Consider the following 24,688-nt stretch of genomic DNA (forward strand, 5'->3'; position numbering starts at 1 on the left):
AAAGTGCAGCCTGCCCAGGAATGGCGCCGCCCACACTTCCCGTGCCGCTGACGACAACAGAAGCGGACAAAGAAACAAGACGCAGCAAATAGACACCAAGAACAGACAACCAGGGGAGGGGGGGGAATTAAATAAATAAATAAATCTTTAAAAAAAAAAAAAAAAAGAATAAGGTTTCTATATTGAATCTGGTCTCATGCAATCGGCATGAGTGACACTGGGCAGGAGAGCCCTTTCAAGGGCCTGACCCACAGGGGATAGGTAACAGGAGGACAGGGCTGATGTCAGCGGTGGAGTTTGCAGGTAGAGACTCACGGAAGCTTAGGAAGGGGGTTGTCTGGGCTTGCCTTCTTAGCTCAACTTGCATGAACCTAAGCTCCAACTTAAGGCAGCTTCCACCTTGGTGAAGGCACATTGAAGGGTATTGTGCTCAGGCTGCTAAGGTTCGAAACAGTAATGGGTATTTCCGAGGCTACAGGGCGACCCAAGCCTGGGGCCGAAGAGAAGGTGGGTCAGTCCTTTAAGGAGGTCATCAGTATAATCTGAGGGGATAACCTTACAATTCTGACCTCTCCGAATTTCCTCAGGAATTTCCACCATTGGTCGTATCATTAGATCACAACATCTCCCTTTAAAATCTCGTGTGAGGGGAGGCGATATGGCTCAAGCAGTTGAGTGCCTGCTTCCCACATGGGAGGTCCCAGGTTCAGTTCCTGGTGCTTCCTAAAAACAACAAACAAACAAACAAGCTAAAAATGAAAAAGCCAACTCAGGGATGCTGATGCGGCTTAGTGGTTGAGCACCAGCTTCCTACATGCAAAGTCCAGGGTACCTCAAAAGAAAAAAATTCTCCTATAATCTAATGAGTATAACAAATTAACACAATAGCATACTTCTACCTAAAGTTATTTGTCAGCTTAGACTCATAGGATTTTTAGAGTTGGAAGGGAATCTTAGCTATCTGCTGGCCTAATAATTCCCAACCTTCACGTTACCATTTTTGCCATGTTTTGAAATATTTTTGTCTAACAAACATGACATTTTAAAAAAGAATTCATTTTCCTGTTTAGATTGTTTTTCTTTTTAAAAATTTATTTATTTCTCCCCACCCTCTCATTGTTTGCACTGGCTGTGTCTGTTTTCCTTGTTTCTTTAAGAAACACCGGAAAATGAACCTGGACCTCCAATATGGGAGGGAGGTGCCTAATCGCTTGAGCCATCCCATTCCCTGCTTTGTTGTGTCTCTTGTTGTGTTTTTCTTTCTTTCTGTGTGTGTGTGTGTGTCTTGTTACGTCACCTTGTTGCGTCAGCTTGCTGTGCCTGCCTGTTGCATGAGCTCGCGGTCCTGTCTAGGAGGACCTCCCATGTGGTAGGCAGGAGCTCAACTGCTTAAGTCGCATCTGCTTCCCCATTTTCCTTTTTAAAATAATCAGACATAGGGAAACGGACTTTGGCCCAGTGGTTAGGGCGTCCGTCTACCATATGGGAGGTCCGCGGTTCAAACCCCGGGCCTCCTTGACCCGTGTGGAGCTGGCCATGCGCAGTGCTGATGCGCGCAAGGAGTGCCGTGCCACGCAAGGGTGTCCCCCGCGTGGGGGAGCCCCACGCGCAAGGAGTGCGCCTGTGAGGAAAGCCGCCCAGCGTGAAAAGAAAGAGCAGCCTGCCCAGGAATGGCGCCGCCCACACTTCCCGTGCCGCTGACGACAACAGAAGCGGACAAAGAAACAAGACGCAGCAAATAGACACCAAGAACAGACAACCAGGGGAGGGGGGGGGAATTAAATAAATAAATAAATCTTAAAAAAAAAAAAAAAGGAAAAAAAAAATAATCAGACATATATGGCTGCCAACCAGAAGTTCTGATCAACAGGAACTTAGTGGTATTACTACACAGAGTAATTCCTCCCAGAAGCTAATTCAAAACAGATTCGGTGTAATGCTTTTGTTATGCAGTGATGGGGTGAAGCCATCCCACCTTGGGATATATGATTTCTTTTAGCCTTTAACACTGAGGATAGTTCTTGAGTGCTGCCTTTGAGAACTCAGGGGCTCAGGGACCCTGGACTGGGAAACAGTGAGCTTGGCCAACCCTTTTACTTATATCTGGTGAAATGGAAGCCCAGAGAAGTTAAGCGATAGAGCTGAAACCAGGAAACAGGTAAATGCCCAGGATGACCCAATGTCTGGCTTGCTCCTTTATTAGTCATTCCTTAGCAAAAAACAGGGCCTTGAAGAAGTTGGCTGAAAGAAGTGTCTTTTCATCACAGGCCAGTGACCACTATGTATGTGTGTCTTTATCCCGGCAGGATCTAACCTGCCTTACACGTGGCAGGTGTTGATTACTCTCATTGGATGCATGAGTTGCAGCGAGGAGGCTGCTGAGAGCTTAGAAGCTTGTTGCAGTTTCAGGAAACTGAATCCTGGGTGAGATATTGCCTTGGAGCTCCTGGGCAGCTAGTGGGCAGCATAAGAGCACTGGGTGCCTACAGGGAAGGAGCAAAAGGGGGGGCTCATGTCCTCTGTTCTCAGTTTTTACCAGTGACAAACTGGTTAATGTCCCTTGAGCACCTCTTTGTAGAGGGTCATGAATCTCTTCCTCTTGGATTTGGAGTAAGATTTCTCAGCCTTTGACAAGCAAGCCCAATCCTGTCATTCCCCTGCTAGAAGCCTTTGGCGGCTGTCTCTTGCCCTCAGGATAATGTTCAAACATGGCTTGCAAACCCCTTCGTGATCTGCCCCCATCAACTTCTCTGACATGTTCCCTCTTTGTTGCTTGTCTTTTCCTGCTCATGTGCCATGCATGTGGCCCCCCTGCCTTGCCTCTGTACCTTTGCACAAGCTCCTTCTACCCAGAACTTCCTTTCCCACCTCTGTTCCTCCAAACTGGCGAATTCTCACTTCTCCAGCCCTTCTCCCAGACTGTGTAGGCACCCTGCTGGGGTACCACAGCACCAGTAGCATTTATCATACTTTTTTTTTAAGATTTATTTTTCTTTATTCCCCCCCCCCCCATTGTTTTGCACTCACTGTCTGCTCTGTGTTCATTTGCTGTGTACTCTCTGTATCTGCTCATCTTCTCTTTAGGAGGTACTGGGAACTGAACGTGAGCCCTCCTATGTGGGAGAAAAGCGCTCAGTTACTTGAGCCATCTTAGCTCCCTGCTTGTTGTGTCTCTTGTTGTCTTTCCTATGTGTATCCTTGTGTCATCTTGTTGCACCAGCTTGCTGTCTTGCAGGCACTGGGAGCCAAAACCAGGACCTCCCATGTGGTGGACAGTAGCTCAATTTCTTGAGCCTCATCCACTTCCCTATAATACTTCTTTCAGGAGGAATTGACAACTGAGCCCCCAGTCCCAGTGGCCCACTCCCTTCTGTCAGAGACTCACAGGAACAAAGCAAGTTGATGCTGCTGTCCTTCGGCCACCAAGGAGGGACTATTTTAAAACAGTCTGGGTCAGGGAGAGCTGCCAGGACCTGGTGGGTCATTGACCCAGCCTTTGCCTCTGATGGAGGAGGAGTGGGGCATCAATTCCCTCACAACACTGTATGGTACAGAGAATTGCATTTATGTGAGATTGCCAACTTCAGCACTGATGTGAAGTTAGTTTACATTCCAAATTTTCCTCGAGTAACTCTCAAGGAGACCACAAAGTTTTGGGTAGGTAGTGCTGTGCTGCTGTCTCTGTCTCTTCAGTTGTTATTGCAGCTCCATGGTTCTCAAGTAATGGTCTTTTTTTAAAAAGTTTAGGCCTTGCCTGGGAAACTCTTAAACTCATCCACCCATTTCCCCTCATAGTTTCAAGCTTCACTCTGTCTGCTGCTTGTTGGCCGCATTGGGGTACTACATGTCAATGAGCTGCATACTCCCATGTAACTGATTTTTTCATTCTTGTGGGTGAGCCAGGAAAGGTTTCACAGAGGGGTGACTTTGAGGGCCGGGTGGGGAAGGGGAGAGGCAGAGGGAGAAGCTTAGGCCAAGGCAGGGCGGCGTGAAGCGCTCATGGCTGAGGAACAGTGAGACATTTGGTGTGGCTAGAGAATAAGGTATTGGGAGAGAACGGGGGGTTGGGGGGGTGGGCTGTTAGGGATCTTGTAGGCCACATTACCAAGTCTGTTGGAGACTCAGTATCTTCACTTATTAAAATGGGGATAGTACCCTCATCCCACCTCTAGGACAATTTTGAGGAGTAAGCAAGCAGTCTATGAAAGCACTTAGTCCAGGACTTGACACACAGAGATGCTAAGTGGATGCTAGTTTCTTTTCCTGCTTTCCTTCTAAGAATTATGGACTTACCCAATGAGCAGGGATGATTTTCAAAATGTTTAACCAGCAGTAGGACCGAGGTATCACCCAGACAAAACAGATGTGGGTCATAAACCACCAGCCCTGGACCAGAGGGATACCTGCTGATTATCTGTCCTGCTTCAAAGCAATGAGCAACCATCAGAGGAGTATTAGTCAGGTTCTCTAGGGAAACAGAATCAACAGGAGATATGTCAACAGTATGAGATTTATAGGATTCTCTCACATGGCCATGGGGATGCGCAAGTCCAGGTTCTGCAGGGAGGCTGCAAACCCGGGCTCTGATGAAAGTCCAGTGAAGGTCCTTGATGAGTTCCTGGGAGACATTGGCTGTCCAAAGACAAGCTGGGAAATTCTGAATGCTGAAATCACTTCCCCTTTTAAGGCCTTCAACTGGTTGGATAAAGCATCACTCATTGCTGAAGCAGTCTCCCTGTTGAGGTACATGTAATCAGCTATCTAAGTAGTAAACTCACTGGTGACTAAAGTCCATACATGTCCTTATATTACAATTAGCCTAGTGCTTGCTTAACCAAACAAGTGGGCAAAATTACCTGGCTGAGTTGACACATTAGCCTCACTGTCACAAGAGGTCTCTGTGCATTTGAGGGCCATCAGCTATATGGTAGGAAAAGTAAAGGGTTCACTGTAGGAGTGGGAGGCAATGGAAGAGCCCAAGACCTTGATGTATCATATCTGGTACTTTGTGACACTCAGAATGAAAAGTGTGAATCCCCAAACTCATCCACCTTGAGGGAGTTTTTTTGGGGTGTGGGTGGGTATCAAGTACCTTCAAGCAGAGTGAAGGAAAGTACTGAAGCAGGAAAATACTCTAGAAAATGGTAGGTCCTTGATGTTGTTTAGGATTTCATCCATATCCAGGCTATAATAATCCACCTCACATCCAAACAAGCTAATTTTACTTGCATGTGGGATATCTTGTTATGTGTCTGGCCTCAATGCTACCTGAGAGAAAACTGAGCCAGAAGGAAAGGGAACATGCTATGTATTTTATGGGTTATCTCTTTTGATCCTTATCCAGTTTGGGGAAGTAAGGTATAATTAGATGCATTTTATTATTGTGGAAACTGAGGCTTTGGTTGTTGGCCAGTTCCTCAGTAGGTGATGAGCACCTGGCCGCTAGCCCAGGTCTATCTTGCTTTGAATGCTGCGTTTTTAAAATCTGTGTCACTCTGGGGATACAGAGTCCTTCTCTTCAGTTTAAGCTTCAAGGACACGCACCCATTTCCCACTCACCCGTCCAGCCGCCCAGCCCATGTTAAGAAAAACAACTTGAAATGTATGTTTTTATTTCACAAAAAAATATAACATGCAATACCCATTCCCCTAACAAACTACAAATTCTTGGAATACAGAGTAAAAAGGAAATGTTACCAGTCCCGATGAAACAAAAATTTGGCTTCACAAAGCTGAAAACTCCATTACAAAGTCTCTGTTGTATAAATACAGTCAGTCTTAACTTTAATGTAGTGTTAGATGAAAGAAGATATCTGTTGGTATAAGAAATCCCCTGGTCCTTGACTACACTGTAACCTTCATTTGTATCCCAGTGAAATACAGGTGATATCCATAAGAAGAAAACTTACTTGTAGGTTCTAAGACTCTAGGTAATCAAAAGGGATTTAAAAATTTCATCTCCTGCACCCACACTCTTTCCTCCAATACTTGTACAAACCACTATTGCCCTGATTTAAGGGCTAGAAGTCTTTCTTTCTCATATAAATCTAAAGCATCTGTTCTAAAATTGATTGTGGTGATGGACGCACAGTTTGGTGAACATGCTAATAAAAGCTGAAGTCTGCAGTTTAAATATGTGAATTATATCTCAATAAAGCTGTTTTTTTTTTTTTTTTTTTTAATCTAACATGTCTCTAAGTTGCTAGAGGAGCAGCAGGTAACCCAGATGGCATAACTCAGAAGTTTCTGGCCAGTCACAGGAAAGATACGTACAAGATGGTACAATAAAAGGGTAGTAAAAAGGAGATCTGTAAGGTATGATAACTAAACCAGTGGAGTCTGAGATTGTTCTGGGAGCACTCAGTTTCAAGATAGTAGAATAAAGAAGTCAAACGGGATGCACTATTTCCTCCTGCTTCCAACCAAGTCTGACGACCACTAGTAGCTGACTTGGGTGAGACAGCATCTCAGCTGATGCCTTGATTTGGACATTTCATGACCTCGGAACTGGTATAAGCTTTCATCCCAAATAAAATTCCCCTTATAAAAGCCAAAAAAACAAAAACAAAAACCCCACACAAACAAAAAACAAAATAAAATGAAACAAAAAAACACTAAAAAGTCTGAGGACCTTCTGTGGCCTTTGTCACAAAAGTTATCCCATGGAAAAGTAGATCCCCAGGCTGTTGGTGAGGCTACAGAAGACTTGAGGCTGGAGGTCAGGAGTGGGTATCTGCATCCATTGGGAGAAATCCCAGCGTTGCCACAGGTTCTGAGTGACTCCCACAAATGGAGGGCGAGTTTGAGTACACAAAAGCCTCAAGATTTATTGAGCCAAAGGGACTGCCTGCCATCAGTGGTGGTGCTGATGGCCTGTCATGACAGGGCTCCCATTCTCACTGACCCTTTTATAAGACGGCTGCCAGGGCAGCAGACAAATCACTTAGAAATGCCATCTCCATTCCATACCTACCAGCTGGTCACCACGTAGTCATTGGAGGATGGGTACAGGCACAAACCAGGGGTGACAGGGCCCTTGACCAAGGGCTGGTCATTTTAACCCGATAAAGGGAGCAGGAGAATTGCCAGAAGTGGAAAGGAAAAGGTAATTTAAACTCTTCCTCTGGTTTCACCATTCTAGTTACTTAGAGGCCATTGATTATACTTGGTGGATGAAAAGGGCAGAGAGGACACGCTCCACTCATCTTTCAAAAGGGATAGATTTGGGACTAGTCTTTAAGATTTTTTTTAGCACACAAAGGAAATGCAACCAGGAGAAAGGGAAAGCGAGGTGTTTGGAAGTGAGAAACACTACTGTTTGGTGAACACCGGCGTTAAAACTCTCCTAGGCTTCCCTCCTGGGAGACTGATTTGGTTTGACTGCTTGAGTATGTGGCCTGGATTTGATTCCTCTTTTGAGCAGTCTAGAGGCTGTTTATTCTGTGGCTGAGCAGATGAGTCACGCTTAGAAGCAGATATCAGGCCCATCTCAGGTCCCTCCCATGGTGGCTGGACCCCTGGTAAAATCCTGGCCACCCTGTGTTCTCTGAATATAAGATACACCTGTTCCCTGACATGGCCCAAGCCTCCTGGACTTGAGCATCTAAGGAAGAGGAATTTTCCTCCCTGGCAGGGGTTTTGCCATCACTGTGGATAAAAGCAAAGAGAGAATAAGGCAGGGCATCTGAGTTTGGGGCTTACCTGGTTCTCTTTAGTGTCACAGGGAGATAGTGAGATGTCAAATGAACAGGAAGAATAGGTAGGCAGGGCTTTGGGCAATTTTCTCAATTAAATGTTTTCTTTGGCTCCACTGAGAAAACTTATTACTTAGTTAAGAGAAGGGAATGAAGGGCCCAGGTTAAAACACACACAAACAAATAAGGGAAAATTACTTTCCCCATTGCTTCTCTTTGTGCTCTGAGTTTCCTTACCCAGGCCTCACCTTGCCCTCCAGCCTATCCATTACACTCAGTGCGAGTTGGTTGTCCAGCCACCAAATCTAGCCACCAGGACAACTGTGCAGCAGGGAACCCTGACACCCTCCTCTACCCGCCGCTCTCCTAAAGAGATCATGAGCTGGGGTATGATCAGGAAAACTCCCAGGTGTTTCTGCCCTTACATAAGAGGACAGAGGAAGTTGTCTCTATATTTAAGAAGATATTTTCCTTCCAGAGCTCTAAGAATTATGGGCAGACAAAGCTATGGCTCCGGTGGCTGGACCATTTTGGGAAACAAGATGCAAGCCAGAAGTAATATACAAACAAAATATGGGTATATTTGGCGGTTTGGGACAAGCAGAAAGGGGGGCTTGGGTATTCTATATAAAAAAACCATAAAGATCTGAAATTCGAACTTCTTCTGATAAGGCCACAGTGAAGAGATTTCCAGCACTGGGTGTTACAGGAAGCTGGCGCCCCAATCAGCACAGGCTTGCAAGGTGAAGTGCCCAGGTGAGGAGGCAGGGGGCAGGGCGGCGCCTCTCACAGGTCCATGTCTGCGCCTCCCGAGGACGTCTTCAGCGGCACTGAGTCAAATCCATCGGGAGTCCTCTGAAAGACAGATGGTGACAGGAGCTGGCTGCTGGGTATGGGCAAGTTAGGGGGCCAAAGGAAAGAAATGGAAAAATAGAAGACAGAAGGAACCCTTACACATTTCCTGTTTTCTTTGGCTTTGTGGGAACACAGAAATGAGATGCCCTCTACTCCTCTTCTTGTTTTCTTCAGAGTCAAGGGATAAGAAAAATCTAATTAAGAGGGAAAATCCCCTGCCATGCATCTTTGCTAAACTCTAAAAGCTCTAGAAAGACTCAGGGGTCTTGGGGTAAATTGTTCTCCCATGGGTTAAAAGACAAAGGGAGCCACCCTGGTCCTACAGGGCAGGTCAGCATGAAAGGAATGAGGTTCAGCAATGGAAACACCTCGGCCTCCAGTCCCTACCATCCCTCCAGGCCTTCCCTCTCATCTTTCCACCCTCCTGGCCCACACCTTTTTGGATGAACTGGTTCAGGGCAGTAGGGAGGTGTGGGCGCTGGCAGAGTGGGGCTGCCAGAGGGCTGTAGCCCTGGAGGAGTTGCTCGGATGCTCTCTGCTGGCCCCATGCCCAGCGACAGTATTGTCTGTATTGTATTAATGAGTTTCAAATTCACCCACCCACAAAGGACCAACCCTCCCAGCCCAGAATGGCTCAGTGAGGAGCCACCACGTCTTAGCAATGACTCAGCTCCCAAAGGACCAGGCTGAACACCTGGGGCACAGCGCCCTCCACTGGCCAGAGCAGAGCCTGGCTTCTATTAGAAGTTGATCCTCGAGATCATTTCTCCCACCATGCCCTACCCCCTCCAAAAAAAAAAAGGGAAATAATCCTTACACCATGGATTGGTTCAATACTCCTTCTGGAAGTTAAAAGGCCCAAACAGTCCACCAACTGGAGTGCATGTCGGGAGAGAAGGAGCCTGGTCAAGAGCAGCCTTGGGCCCCAGGGAAAGGGTATTGGGGTGAAAATACAGAAGGCAGAGGCCAGGATTTCTGGGCTTGGGGGAGTAGAAGAGTATGGGGTGGGGGGCACGGGCAGAGCTGGGGTCCCTGCACGGTGCAGAGCCATTCAACCTCCTAGGAGCAGTGCCTGCTCCAGCCCTCCTGGCTGACCTCAGTGCCTGACCAGGCCCCCTACCTTGGAGGTAAACGATTTGATCTTCCCAAAGAGTGACTTCTTGCTGGTAAAAATGAGGTCATCTTCCACGTCCTCGCCTTCCATGATGGCACAGCTGTCGGCCGCTGGCAGGTCGCAGTCCTTGAGGGTCGCGTTCATCACCAGCTTGGAGTACTTATACTCCAGTCTGTGAGATGGGGGGGCGGGAAAGACAAGACAACGAAATGTGGGGACAGAGGGGAAAGAGGGAGAGAGGTCAGGCTATAAACAGATCTTCCCAGGCCACGGAAGCTCGGCTCCCAGTTCAGTGACCTTTTTCCTTATAGCGGGCTGTGTTTTTGTTTTTTGTTTGTTTTAAGGAGATAGCAGGGATTGAACCCAGGACCTCGTACATGGGAAGCAGGTGCTCAACTACTGAGCTACGTCTGCTCCCCATTGAGAGTTGGCTTTTTCATTTGTTTGTTTTTGGAAGGAACCAGGGAACAAACTCGGGACTCATAGGTGGGAATCAGGTGCTCAACCACTTGAGCTACATCTGCTCCCCAAGGCTGGTTGCTTCTGTGGTCCTAAAGCATAGTAGAAATAGTGTAATCACAGAGTCATTGCTTTTATTATTAACAACAACTTGAGGATGTTCTTTGCTTTTTTTCTTTTTTAAAAAGACTAACAGCTATTCATTGGGCTGCTATGTGTTCAGGAGTTGGGATAACCAAGGCATACAGTGGATAAGTTGGATAAGTGGCTCAGCATGCCACTAGCCCTATCACACAGCCAGTAGCCCACTCCAGGTAAAAAGCCCTAGAAACTGATACTCGTAGATGTGCTCCTCCCAGCTCATGGATCCAAACTATCCACCTCCAATCCCCAATACCCCATCATGTACTTTTGATTCTTTTTCCAAAAGTAACAGGTCAAAACAGTGAGCAGGATGGCAGTACAGGTGCCTGCAGAGATGCCCACTTTCAGCCAGAAGTCTATTGTTTTGCAGATGGTGACTCTCTGCTCGGGCAGGGCGATGCCACCCGAGCAAAGCTTTGGTTCTCGCCACACGTACGTTGTCTTCTGTTGGGGAGAAAAACGAGGAAATCAAGTCGGATATCACATTCGCTTTTCTCCTGGGTAAGTCCCCAACTAGAGAGACACCTACCTGGACCCCAGACAGACAGCTGCTGATGATCGTGTGGTAGTCAGCGGCCGAGCAGAGTGGGCAAGCCGCCACCGTCTCCCACAGGAAGTGGAAGTTACAGCCATCGCAGGTCCCATCCGAGCACGTGCTAGTGAGGCAGAGAGGAGACCTGAGTGCCCACTGGCTGGGTCAGCGGGGGATGATCTGGTTTGGGTCCTGTCCTCTCATCGCCTGCCCGCCCCACCCTCTCCCTGTCCAAACAGTCAGCTCCACCAGGTCCTTCCAACAAGTCCTTAGCACAGAGTTTGAGCACTGGTTTCCCTGATGATAAGGCCTGGGCAGCCTCCACCAGGCTCCTCACTCTCTACCCATTTTCTGCCAGCATCAGATGAGGGCATGAGCGCGGCCGCCCCCACCAGCCCCCAAGGCCTCCTGTCCTCCCCAGGGACATGTGGCATTTTGAAATGACCACTTGGATGTCATTTCCTGGGGTGCAGTTTGGGGTTGAGGTGGGGTTTGGGAATGTTATGGACGTTACCGCTGGTGTTTAAAACAAGAAGAGTGGTTTTACAATTTGACACTTCTGCTGGGTTAAAATGTTCTGATTTGCCCCCTATCTCCCTGATCCGTTATAGTTTAGGAGCAGCATTTCCCCAGGATGCTAGTGCCCCTCAAGATGTTCATGGTAATATGTGCAAAAAATGAAAAGAAAGAAAACTGGGAGGGTTTTCAGATAAGTTTGGGGATTCTGGATTGAGTGTACTCAGCTATTCAACTCCAAGTTGGGCCTTTCTTTTTTTTTTGACGTATCAGGGGCCAGGAATTGAACCCCAGGCTTTGTATATATCAAGCCGGCACTCAACCACTGAGCCCCATCAGCTTCCTTGAGTTGGTTTTATCATTTGTTTGTTGTTGTTTTTTAATAAAGTATTTATTTTATTTATTTCTCCCTCCCACCCTACCCCACATTGTTTGCACTTGCTATGTGCTCATCTTCTTTTTAGGAGGCACTGGGAATCAAACTGGGGACCTCCCATGTGGGAGGGAGATGCCCAACTGCTTGAGCCACCTCTGCTCTCTGCTTGTTGTATCTCTCATTGTGTTTCCTTGTAGTGTCCCTTTGTTGCATCCTCTCATTTTTATGAGGCATCTGGGACTGAACCCAGGACCTCCCATGAGGGAAGTAGGTGCTCAACTGCTTGAGCCGCATCTGCTCCCCTCCGAGTTGGGTCTTTTACTTGTGAAGAGACCCCTAGGCTCCTTAAACCTTTATTAGGGCCCCTAAATCCTAATGATAGCAAGTACGTGCCACACACTAGGATAAGTCCTAAAGTCTCAATCACATTTTTCCCTTGAGGGAACTTATTATCCCAGTTTTACTGAAAAGGAAAAAGAGGCCTAGAGAAGGTAAGAGCTGTGACCATGGTAACATAGCTAGTAAGTGGAGGAGGTGACTCAAATCTGACTCTCAGGCCGAGCCGTGAGCTACTATGCTGCATGTGATCGGTTGCATTATGTCCCCCAACAAACCATCTTCTAAGCTCAGTCCCTGTCCCTGCAAGTGTGAGCCCACTGTAAACAAGACGACATTTTTAGTTTACGTGTGGTGAACTGATCCAGGGTGGGCCTCTGTCTGGTCTGGATCACCAGAGGCCTTATGCATTTGCTCTTAGCCAAAAGGCCAAGAAGCAATGGAGGGAACCGGGAAGCCACAGAAGAGAGAAAGGAGAGGACATCACCATGTGACCGGAGGCAACGATAAAAGCCAAGGAACCCAAGGATTGTGCAGCCAGCTCCAGAACACTACAGATTTGGAGAGACAGCATGGTCTCGCCTACGCCTTGGCTTTGGACTCCCCCCAGCCTCATAAACACCCATTGTTTAGTCTGACCCATTATGTGGCATCTCTAATAGCAGCTCTGGCAAACCAAGACACTGCACTTTGATACAAGGGGGAAAGTATCTTTATCTTATTGATGAGGAAACCAAGATTCAGAAAGAGTGAGTGGCCTAAGGTCACTCATTTTAGTGGTCGGCAAAGCCAGAATTCTTGCCCAGTTCTTGCTGATTCCAGAGCCTGAGCTCAACCCAGCATACTAAGCTTCAACCTGTAATTCAAGGTGGAGGCTGGAGAAGGAGACCCGTGGTGAAATCCTGGTACCCCTGGGCCATCTGGGCATGGTGTTTCTGGCCCTCGATCCCAGACACTCAGAAGGAAGACGAGGGGACGCCTCCAGGAACCTCCACCGCTCCTCCTCTTCGCGCCCTTCACAGAGAAGCCAAAGCCAGGACAGCGATCCTCCCCACCCGCTGCCCTGTGATGGGCTGGGAAGGGGAAGGCGGCGGTGGCTCTTCCCTCTGCCCATTCTCGCCTTCTGAAGATAGAGGGTTTGGGGCCATGGAGTGCCCTCAAGAGCCCATTAATGAGTCCCAAATTGTTTTCTTTTTTGCTCTTTTCCAGTAAGCTCTGGAGCCTGGCATGGAACACCTCCAAGGAAGGGAGACTTTGGCCTTTGTAGGGCTTACCTTGGTAGCGACAGACTTCCAGGGACAGTCTTCAGTGGACTGCATCTGACGCGGATCGTGGTTGACCTCCCAGAACCACAGGACTGGGTCACATCATTGGATCTGCAGAGAAAGCCAGCCCCACGGGGGCCACGAGTCACACAGCTGTTCTACCAGAGTGCCACTAGGTGAGGTCAACATGGAACAATTCCCCTGCTGGGGAAGTCAGGACTTGGGCTCTCACCTGCCACTCAGGGGGTGCAGGGATTAATACATGGCAAGAGCAGGAATCAGGGAGAGCTAGTCCAGGGGGATGCACTGGTCCAGGAAAGGCACAGCTGGCATAACCATGGCACCAGAGCCTCCTTCGTCTGGAAGAGAACTCTGCCACGGGTCATCCAGTTCCCCCTGCCCAAGGGCAGAACTGCCGCAGTCATGCCCAAAAAGTCAGGCTCAGGGAACCCCCAGTATTTGACTATCATTGCTGGGCAGATCTGTTCGGCCTCCAACATGATCTGGCTTGATAAGTATTTGGCCAGAGAGGGTGGCACGCGGTGGAAATTGCAGAGGAGCCTTTGGTTTCCCTTGTATCAGCCTGGCCCTTTCTCCTCACCTATAATAGAAGATCACGTCTGGTATTCCCAAGGACCCTGCGGGGAAGAGCTCGGCAGGGGAAGTGATTCCATCCAGGGTCGTCTCTGTTGTCACCCCTGTCAAATCAGAGTTCCGGATTAGTTCTCATAAGAAGCAGGAGCTGGCACCCACATCAGTCCTCTCAATACCTGCCAACATCCAACGTCACTTCATCTCACCCTCCGGTTGCTCACGAAAAGGTGAACCAAGGGTTTGCCGGAGGCCCCAGGGGCACCTGGCGCACCAGGACGGCCTGGGAAGGAGGCTGGGTCCCGCCTATCCCAGAACCCCTTGGCCTCTCTCACACACAGTCACGCTAACGAGGCTGGGGCAGTGGGCGGACTCACCCACAAGCCGATCGGCGAGGCTGACAGGCTGCGAGGACACCCCGGCCTTGTAGCCTGTCACCTCGGGTGGGATGATGACTGCCTGGCAGATGTAGGCGTTGACGGATTTGGAGAAACCTGTCTGACCCTCAGGAATCCGGAGGTCAGTGACATTGTCGGTGCAAATGGACATTTTCTTGCCCTAAGAGAGGAGCGGGGAGTGGGATTTGGGGAGGTAGACGTGAATGGTCAGAAAGGAACTCCCGAAAGGGAACAAGAAACAGTTTTCTCCCATCTAAAATGTCAGCCTTCTAATGGTACGTTGCAGTGGACCGATTCAGCCCAGGTCTACCTACGAGACAGACACAAAAGCTACAAATGAGGTCTAGGTGTCCTCCTCTCTGGAACGCTGGCCCAGGGGTGTCCGGTCTTTTCGTTTCCTTGTAGTTTCCTGGTTTGGAGATCTAAGCTACCAGCCCACCGGCTAAGGGCCCTTCCATCCCCTAATCCATTTTTCTAAGCAGACACTGAAATAACTGATCCCAGAAAGCAGAGACATTTACTTTGATGGCTGTTCTGGTTCATGTCCTTCTCTGTTTGTTCCTTGTAGCTGTGGTTCCATCCATGCCAGTCTCTAAAGTACTTTCCAGGGGGGACTCCCAGGGGTTAAAACAGTCCTTATGACCAGCCCCCTCCCTGCCTTGTCTTAGGACAATTAAAATCTACTCTACTTTTCACAAACATGGATCCAGAGAAGACTGTGCTTATCTGGTGTGCAGCCCTCACTGTATAGAACTCTGGAAGACAATGAAACGGAATTCATTCTTCCAATGAGTGAATTCCACTGAATAAACGAAATGGATGTTCATTCTTCCTTGAACTTTCATAATAGGAGGGACTTTGAGATAATGCCACTTCAAAAATGTCAAATTTATGGAATATCAATACATAACTTGATCTGTTAATATAAAATCATCTGTTTGATAATTTTACATTTACATGAACTAAGTATCTAGAACATGAAATTTTCATTGTTACAGATTTTTATTACAAATGGAGCTATGTAAGCTGCCAAAATCTGGTGTCTCAGTTTTTTTCTAGGTTTAAAGAAGCAGATAAAGAACAGGAGTACAGAAGGAAACCTTTACATTAAAAAAAAATTATTTTAGTCTTTGAATTGCAGCTCTATGGTGTGATAGTGGACAGTGAGCATTTCTGAAAAGAATACAAGCAAAGAAAAAAAGACACAACTTCCCCCAAACTCCCTATCTCTACCTCTCTCCCAACTTACTGAATAAAACTTCTGCTACATGGGGCTTGCTTTAATCAGTCTCATTTTTGGAGTTATCACTAACTGCCACTTCTGAGGCTTCTCTCTAACCTCTTCAAACACTTCTAAGAACAAGGTAGAGACAACGCCCTAATCTTTCATTGGTTACTTATTTTTTGACATATTCTCTGTATAAACACAAAGCCATTTATCTGCACGAGTTGAAGGTGGGTTGGAGCTGTGAGGGGCAAAGGCTGTACCACCACAGAGTCCCAGAGGAAATGCCCCTTATTGTGGAACATTTGAAACTAATTTTCCAACTGCCAACTGTGGCTGGTTTTGTCATTTGCTCAAGCGCAGTAGTGGTGTGATTATCCTTTACGTTTCTATATACATTTACATTTCTGTCTCTGAATTTTGGCTCCAAAATGTTTGTGTCAGCATGAAATGGCTGACATAAAGGTTCTTTCCTCATCTTAGTGAAGTCTTTCTTTGCACTGTCAACAAAGATACATGTGGGTGAAGGAAGAGCAGTTTATTTGATCTAGTTTCTAGAAAACAAGTGACAAGTGCTTGATTACTGAAGACTGCCTTTGTAAAAAAAAAAAAATCTTCCTCCTGTCTGGTTTTATCTACACATTTTGAGGGAATAAAGGCCAGGTAAGAATATATGAACACCTTATTTAAACATTTATTTTCCTAAATGTTTATAGTCCAAGTGATCTAATTTTAGGGGGGAAAGTCCTCATGGAAAATAATCATCATTTAAAAAACAAAAGGAAAATCCCTTCTGACCTCCCAGGGCCTCTGCTGCCCAAAGGCTTTTTCCCAGCTTTCCTTCTGGGCCATCTCCGCCTCTCAGCCTCGCACAACCCCTCTGAATCCTCACACTGACAACACTTGCACGCCTTACCTGGTTTCCACAGAGACTGAGGGTGAAGTGATGGAAATATTTCAACCCTTTGGAAGTGAAGCTTGGCCCTCCAGCCAGAGAGACAGGGTTTGCCAAAGCCGAGAAGTTGTAGTCGAAAGTCCTGGTTTGACTGCTGACTGAGAAGGAGCAGTCGTTGTAGCAGAGAGAGTGGATCTGAGGGAGAAAAAGGGATTATTAGATCGCTGCTGGTCCCACAGAGCCTTGGGCAGCAGTGGTGGAGAGTATCGGTTATTTTCCCCAGCCTGACCCAGCCCAAATGGGATGAAAAAGATGAAAAAAGGAAGAATTGGGGGTGGCATTAAAAGAAATGATCAGGAAGCAGATTGTGGCTCAATGGGTTGAGCACCTGCTTCCTACATGGGAGGTCCTGGGTTCGGTCTCTGGTGCCTCCTAAAAAAAAGACAAAACAAAACAACAACAAACAAACAAATGAAAAAACCAACTCAGTGGAGCAGATGTGGCTCAGTGGTCAAATGCCAGCTTCCCACGTAGGAGGTCCCGGGTTCAATCCCTGGCCCCGGTACCAAAAAAAAAAAAAAAAAAATGTACATCTTACCATGCAATTATTTTGCACATATATGATGTACAAACCCAAACCTACTGTTTTACAATGGGCAGCTCAGTCATATTCTAGAGCCTTGATAACAACAGGCACACATAATGCCCCTATGCCTCTGTTACAGAATCCTCTCGTGGCACGAGGTAACCCTTCTTACTTTCAAGCAGAGGACAATGAAGCACTAAGAGAAGAAGGGTGTCCAGGACAGCCAAAGAGAATCTTCAAGCCCTGACTTCCTATTTAAAACTCATTGAAGCCTGCTTTCTCGTTCCCAGGGTCTCTGTAAGAAACTGAGCCCCAAACGTGGCTTAATTTCCCACAAGCTCATTTCTCGCTCCGCTGTGGGGCCCTATTCGGCAGCAGCCTTACACAGCTGCTATTCCCTCCCCTGGCAGCAGAGGGCGCTCCAGAGGGAAGGTAGAAGCAAAAGTCCAGCGTACCCCAAAGAGGTCCCCAAGGGTCTGCAGAATTGTGGCATTTATTGCTAGCTGAACTGAGCATCGTTTTTGGACTGTAGAAATAATGGCGTTCAAATGTATCTCATTGTGGTTGTCAACAGTGAAAGACAAAGTCATTTAAAAGCATTATGGAAAATGAGAGATTTAAGTCAAATGTACTTCCTTCAATGCAGAAAGTCACTAGGGCAACAACACTTACACACACACACTCCACTTTAGAAGGGGATCTTTATACCTGTAAAGGTGAGCAACCACTGGGATAGAAGACAGCAAAGTCAACTAACCATTATGTCCCAGCAAAGGGTGGGTGACCTTCCCAAAGAAAAGCGGGCAAAGACCCATGTCCAACGCATCAGGCTGGACTGGACTAGGCTGAATTCGAGCCACAGGCCTCACTGCTCCTTCCCCTTGGGTTCTGTGGTTCCCCACAGATTCCAAACAGCCTTCCGGAGCAGATGGTTCCAGATCTCCCTTACCCATCTCCTCAAGATGAAACTTGTGCAGGCCGGGAGGCCCGGACCCGGGAAGTGGCATGTCCACAGCTGAGAGCTCACTATCCACAGCCACAGCCCGGGTGGGAGTATGCCAGGGGGGGTGCTAGGTCACCAGCGCCTTGAGACCCCACCCAGGCCCTCGCCCCCCGGAGGAGCCCCAGCCAGAGGCACCCAGTCCAGGAGGCATCTTCCCGGCACCTTGTTGCTCTTGGTGCCCGGGCCGCAGGGCACGCAGGCCTGGGCGCCGTAAGGCTGGTGGGCTTTCAGGACTGTGTTAGGGGGGCAGGAGTGGCAGGCTCCCGAGTCTCGGTCAATGTAGTAGCCGGCGGGACAAGAGGTGCAGGACGAGCCCACGTCGGAGGCTTCCAGGGCACAGGGACGGCAGTAGGAGGCCACTCCGCCCACGACATTGGTGACGTTGATGGAGTAGATCTTGGCAACGTCACTGGTGTACTTTCTGCCCTAGAAACAAGGAGACAAGAGGGCAGAGGGCAGGGGCCTGGGGCCGCACAACAATGCAGTCCTCTGCAAAGAGCAAATACTTCTTCATTTTTTTCACCCTATGATCCTTGAGAAAAATCTTAGAAGCATTCTGCTCTTTCTATTCATTCAACAGTAGCTCTTTATGTGCATTTTGTATAATTTTAAAACAAGACTGAACCATTATAAATGATGTATAAGAACATTAAATGCCGGGGGGGAAATATTCAGTAGATATATCATACGAAAAAAAGCAAGTCTTTTCCTTGTTAATTGCACTTGTAGAGAAATAAAGACTTATGGGAGATACTCCAGATGCCAACTGGGTGGTAGAAGTTTGGGTCATTTTATTATTTCTTGGTGCTTATTTGTATTTTCTTAGTTTTCTGCCATGGGCTCATATTACTTTAAGAAAATAAAACCAGGGTTATGATTATTCCAAACAACCATAGGGCTGCAACAGGGTGAACTGGTCCGGCACCACAGATACGCTCAGGGTGGGGGCTGCTAAAAAGGGACAGGTCATTTAAGAAGCTTACGGTGTCATCCTCTCTGGAACCATGTGGACAAGGCTGGAGGGTTCTCCAGGGGCTGGATCAGGCAGTTCTCTGCTTGACTCCCTAAGGTCCTTTCCACCCTTAGATTCTGGACCTCAAACGCACACTTCAGCTAATGGGAGGAGTGCTCTTAGGGGCCGAGGCGCTCCCCAAGGGGAGGAGCTTACTGTCTCATGGAACGTGGTCCTCTGGAAGGCCCAGGTGAAGCTCATGGTAGAGTTCTTCTCGATGATGTAGGTGTAGGACTGTTTGCCTTTGGAGCCTTTCCACGTCTCCACGGGGGTGTTGGTCCTAGAATTTATGCCCTGAGCCCAGGACAGCCGAGTGAAGGAAGGAAGGCAGGCCGGCTGCAGGGGAGAAGGGGCCCACACCGCCGCCGTCCCAGGGGCGATCACGGTTGGCCAGGCCCGTGTTGAACTGTTAATTCCCAATGGTCCCTCCTCTGCGCAATCACTACAGGCAGGGGGGGTCAGGGACGTTGAAGCACCAGCGCGGCAGATGGCGCCGACTCTCCCAGAGTCCCCGGGAGCCCCACAGCAGGCAGAGAAAGGAACTTACCACCATGAAGTAGAGCTCGCAGTTCACAGAACAGATCGTCTCAAAGACAAACGTGATCCTGGCCACCTCTTTATTTTCTGTGTCTGCCATCACAGACTGTGGAGGTCTGTGGGGGCAGAAGTTAAAAGTCAGCTCCAAAGGCCAGGCGATGCTTACTGAAGAGCCCCAGCAGGGGCGCAGGGTCTTGAGGAATGAGCATGGATTAAGTCTAACTCTGCTGCCCTAGCTATGTGACCTTGACCTCCACATTTCTCAGCTGGAGAGGGGAGATGGTAATATCTTTAGCATCCGACTCTCGTCGTCATCGTGGTGAGATCCCAAGGTGCAACACGCGTGAGAGTGCTTTGTAAAATGCTGTTATCACCTCTAGACCCAGACGGTGGTCCCCGGGCCAGCACATCACTGGGAGCTAACTAGAAATGTGGAACCCCAGGCCTCTCCCCAGACCTCTTGCATTTAGATACAATTCCCAGGTGATTCATAGGCACATTAAAGTTTGAGAAGCACCATATCATAGGGTGTAAACTGCCTACATTTCCTTAGCAGCGCACTCTCCAGGATTGCCAGCCCTTGGCTTAGTTTGAATGAACAGAAATTTCCAGCAAAGTTCTCAGGCAGATCCTACTTTTGGGAAAGAGAGAGCAAAGGAGGGGGGAGGGGAAACATTTTCCCATGGTAAGCAGATTTGCAAACTGAAAAGAACTTTTTGGAATATTAAAAAAAAAAAGGTCAGTCCTCTTGCAAAAAACAGGCTGTATCTCAGCTCTGGGTAATGTGGGTTAAGGAAAGGGAACCTAATGCCTTTTGGGCTGCTAGCACGAGCTGAGCACCGGCCAGGGATAAAAAGAGGGAGCGTGAAGGAGGGAATGGAGAAGACCCACTGACAATAAGGAAACCCAGGCACTGGTTCCCCCTCATCTTGAAAGCACAGCGGGCAGAAGAGTTCATGTTGGTTTTGGAAATCTACTTACGACTTTTCTTTTGACTTCAGCCATTTGCCTGTATTCTGCAGACATCCATTTCCCAACTCCTCTAGAGTTGTGCTAGCTGACAGGTGGAAGAATCAGCTCAGCCCAAGTTAGTCTTAAATCATACTGTCCAACCCCTCATTTAACAAATGAGGAGCCTGAAGCCTATAGAGGCAAAGTGACTTTCCCAAGTTCACAAACCCAGCAAATGGTAAAGTTCAAGTGCCCTGGTTTCTAGTCAGTGCTCTTTCACCATCCCACCCTGCTGGTAGTTGTTTGTTTGTTTGTTTAAGGTAAACAAACTGCTTGTTGTCCTAGAACTTCTTGGGATATGGAAAAAAAAAAATAGGACAACTGCTCCTAATCTTCTTGCCCCAAATAAAAATAAACTGTCTTTAGGTACTTATAACCCTATTTTTAAAAGTTTCATCTTGTCTGATGCTGAGAGGATGAAGAATTTGGGTAGATGTGACCAACTGATGGGGGAGGCTAGGTGGAATGAGAGTGCAGCAGATAAATCAGAGGGGCAGCAACCAAGAAGCTGTCTTGGGATTTAGGGTATAACTTTGTCAGCCCATCGCTGTGCTCTCTTTGGTTCTGAACTGATACACATAAAATAAAACGAAGTTTAACTCCAGAAGCCTTCTCTACAACAGCCAAGTGCCGACCGTTTTACAGTTTGGCTGTGGCCACGTTGACCAGGGTCTCCTCTTGGTTTTGTATTCCTCACCTGAACCCTGGTAGAACCAGGGTAAGAATCATGAAATCATTGTCTGAGGCTCCAACCGCTGTATAAACGTGGTCTCCAGCCACCTCCCAGCCTGGAAAAGGAGACGGAAGAGTTGGAATTGCGCATCCAGATGGCGCTCAGGAAGGTGGCGATGGTACCACCCCCGAGGCATCCAGAACCACTGTGGAACAAACGCCACGTCACTTCTGCTGCTGCTTTGGTTGAGGACGCTGAAGCCCCCACAGCAGGACCTTGGGAGTGTGTGCACACAGGTTCTGGCTCTGGTTTTTTGGCAGAATAGCTGTTCAGGAGGGATGGGGCTTTCAAAGGAATGCACGACACTATTAGCTGGTTTTTCTCAGGCATCGCTATTATGAAGAAAAAGGAAGTGATGAGGTTGGAAGGGCCCCTGGGAGTCAGCAGTCGGTGGGGAGGGCAGGGGCAATTACCTGCCATGCCTTTGTACTCAAAGTTGATCCCACTGAGAACGGTCGTTTCCATGTTCGTGGGCAGCATGTTCCACCATTTGTATTCGAATCCCAGGGCAGGCTCCGTCCCCGCTGGGCAATGGGCGCAATCTGGGGCAACCACAAGATCCATGCATTCAGCAGGAAGGCCGCAGCAGCCCTGACAGCAGCTGCTGCCACAGGGTCGAGTGGCAATGGTCGCGGGCATCCAGGTAAGAGGGCTGCTGGGCCTGCTGTGCAAACTGAGAGCAAGTTGACTCAAAGACACCTGACCAAATGTATTTAGCAGACTCAAGGCGTAAAGACTGACCCTTTGCTCCAATAATCCAACCATCCTATTTGGCCACCAAAATGATCATTTCAAAACTTAAATGCATCTTTTAGCCTGCTACAGGTAATTCATATTATTCCCCACAATGTTATCATATAAATGCATTCACGTAAGTAGGTACACACATCCCCCTAACTTTTTTGCAGCATGGGTTACAGGTCCCAGTTGTGTCAAGCTGGCTATCCCAGCCCTCCCCGCCCAAACCTTTTAGCTGGCATCTCCGTGCCCGAAGCCTCTGGGGTGAGGACTGGGCCCCTGGGGCCTGAGTCGCAGTCACCGTTGGAAAGGGGGAGGCAGGCGGTTCTCAAGTCTGCCTGACCGACTCTAGGGGCCAGCCCCTGACCTCTCTTCTCCTGAACTCAGTCCTCGGAGGCCGCCTGGTCCTCACTGCCTCCCCAGAGGGGCTGAGGCCGCGCTCAGCTGGCCGCTCCGAGCGCCCACGCGGCCGCCCACGTGGATGACGGCATTCCCGGGATGCCGGGGACAGGCAGGAGAGGGGGTTACCGGAGCCGTTGGAGTACGAGCCATAGGGGCAGGGCTCGCAGGTGCTGCTGTTGGTTTTGAAGAAGCCTGGGTTGCAGGGTGGGCAGTGGGTCTTCACGCCAGAGGCGGGCAGCGTCACCGCCCCCTCCAGGTCCTCGCCACAGATCTTCGGCTCGGCCCACTTGTACATGAGCTGTGTCTGCAGAAAGGAATTACGCATGGCTCAAACGCTGTGGTACTTGTCGCATCCTTAGGAATCATCGAACTGGAGGATGTGTGTGTATGTGTGTGGGGGGGAGATTCTGACTGGAGTGAGAACTCTGCCAGGGAAGGGAATTTTATTTGGGTCACAGGTATTCCTATGTCATGCTCAGTAAACATCTGTTGAGCAAATGTTGACTGGATGAAGAGGGATATACCTAATAGGACAGGTGTCAGGGGTAATGGAGGAACTAACAGAGAAAGCTCTGGTTCCAATGTGGAATCTTATCATTACCAACCTCACAGAAAAAAGCAGCTGGTGAACATCCCAGAATACAAAAAAGCGTGGAGTGGAGGTGGCTTACGTAACCTCTGGGGAAAGAGGGGGTGGCTGAAGATGTTCCAATTTGTCTTCCAAGTATTGTGTTCTTTGCTCTGTCACTTATTCAGAAAACGTTTATAGAAAGCCTCGGACGGCTCTGTGCCAGACCTGAGGACTCAGGGATGAATTCGGCATGGCCGCTGCCCTCAAGGGGCTCCCCCTCGAGCAATGAAACAATCGCATAAGCAGCCACGTGGGACTGTGAGCACCGCGTTATCTGGGAGCATCAGGACATGAGGCAGGGTTGGCCATCAGGGCAGCGACCTGTCACTCTCGCGGGCCATCGCCCCTTCTGATGGAAGCAGCAGGTACGGAAGAAGGGATGGCCAGGAGGGGGCACCTGGGAGTCAGGGTTCCTGTGTAGCTCTTAGATCAAGCCAGAGTCAAAAAGGGGCTCTTGTGGATGACACTGAGGTGACAGAGAAAAGCTACTGTGCAGCATATCCTGCACGTGAGAACACAGAGGAGTAATGCAACTAGAAAGAACCAGGTCTTAACCAGTGGTGGCGCTTGGCCCATGCAGCCTTCACCGATGGTGAAGACTGGCTCCTCCTCGCTCTGCTCACCTCACTTCTCCCTGCCCCAAGCTCGTGCTCCAACCTTCCCCCCACTCGTCTCCTGTGAGTCTCCTGGAGAAGGAGGGCTGACATGGGCCGTCCCTTGGAGCAGCACCTTCGGCATCCCAATGGGTGGGCCATCCTGGTCCCTGAGAAACCACCAGGGCCCAGCGAAGTCCACATGAGAGTACAAGGCAGCCATGGGAACAGCCTGAGTGTACCCCTTGATTTCTGAATATACAGTTTAGGAGACCAACCGAACTCGCAACACTGAGCAGAGCCCACATGCTGCACAGAGCAGGAGACGCCACGCACACTCCCTAGAAGTCTGCCTCACTCTCTTCCCTCAAGTCACGCTGCGGCCCTGCCTCAAGAGGAAGCTCTGGCTGGGATCAGACAGCATCTAAAGGTCTCCAGGGTGGTCAGGCGAGGACAGACACCCAGGCTCACAGCGAGGGCCTGGCAGAGCCGGCGGGGGAGCCCGAGACCCGTGTTCAGCTCCAGGTGACTGGGGAGAAGAGGAGCAGGATTAGTGGCCCTCATCCTATCAATAGGTCAACTGAGGCCGAGAAAATTAAATGAAAATAATTTTTTATCAGGCTATATAGGACACCAGGCACTACAGAGCTGAGTCTAAGGGACACATGATGAGAGACATAGCCAGCCTGGCTTGGCAGCTGGGGAAGGTGCATTCAATATGAGGGAAAGGAAAAGAAATGTCTAGGAAAGATAATCACCATTCTGGACCAGACTTTATCCCATGCTAACCCGGCAGAGGGAAGATTCAGCCAGCCAGCCAATACGCACATCATTGCGGCCAAGCCTTGCACTTAGTGCTGAATGCAGATGTCCCAACTTTTAATTCTATCTCCCTGGAGAGGAGGAACTTAAGACAGTTCATCCAAAATCTCTAACCGAACACAGATTCTTCCGCCTGTGCCCTAGAGCACATCCGGGGTCCCTCCCCAGGCACACTCCTGCCGCGGGGGCTCCTCCCTCAGCTCCCTCAGGCCTCGGATCA

At 48.8% G+C, this 24,688-nt stretch overlaps 1 protein-coding gene across 4 annotated transcripts in view; it reads right to left on the reverse strand.

Annotated features, from left to right (window-relative positions):
• Nucleotides 1–8,250: 8,250 nt before the first annotated feature.
• Nucleotides 8,251–24,688, reverse strand: part of ELAPOR1 (endosome-lysosome associated apoptosis and autophagy regulator 1) — an 88,041-nt gene continuing 71,603 nt past the window's right edge. Inside the window, exons 10-25 of one of the 4 annotated variants that reach the window (XM_071217211.1) lie at nt 22,549–22,726; nt 21,696–21,824; nt 21,247–21,337; nt 19,549–19,654; nt 19,158–19,295; nt 18,152–18,415; nt 16,422–16,595; nt 14,260–14,440; nt 13,893–13,989; nt 13,301–13,402; nt 10,796–10,922; nt 10,532–10,710; nt 9,670–9,835; nt 9,367–9,423; nt 8,649–8,717; nt 8,251–8,549 (exon numbers count right to left, since the gene is read on the reverse strand). In XM_071217211.1, the coding sequence (XP_071073312.1) occupies nt 8,481–8,549; nt 8,649–8,717; nt 9,367–9,423; nt 9,670–9,835; nt 10,532–10,710; nt 10,796–10,922; nt 13,301–13,402; nt 13,893–13,989; nt 14,260–14,440; nt 16,422–16,595; nt 18,152–18,415; nt 19,158–19,295; nt 19,549–19,654; nt 21,247–21,337; nt 21,696–21,824; nt 22,549–22,726 (2,127 nt within the window). In that variant the 3' untranslated portion in view covers nt 8,251–8,480. The remainder of the gene's footprint in view (nt 8,550–8,648; nt 8,718–9,366; nt 9,424–9,669; nt 9,836–10,531; nt 10,711–10,795; nt 10,923–13,300; nt 13,403–13,892; nt 13,990–14,259; nt 14,441–16,421; nt 16,596–18,151; nt 18,416–19,157; nt 19,296–19,548; nt 19,655–21,246; nt 21,338–21,695; nt 21,825–22,548; nt 22,727–24,688) is intronic. The other 3 variants (XM_004448966.4, XM_058303088.2, XM_004448967.4) reach the window with 3 other exon arrangements.

This window comes from Dasypus novemcinctus, chromosome 9 (genome assembly GCF_030445035.2).
Source record: "Dasypus novemcinctus isolate mDasNov1 chromosome 9, mDasNov1.1.hap2, whole genome shotgun sequence".
Lineage (NCBI taxonomy): Eukaryota > Metazoa > Chordata > Mammalia > Cingulata > Dasypodidae > Dasypus > Dasypus novemcinctus.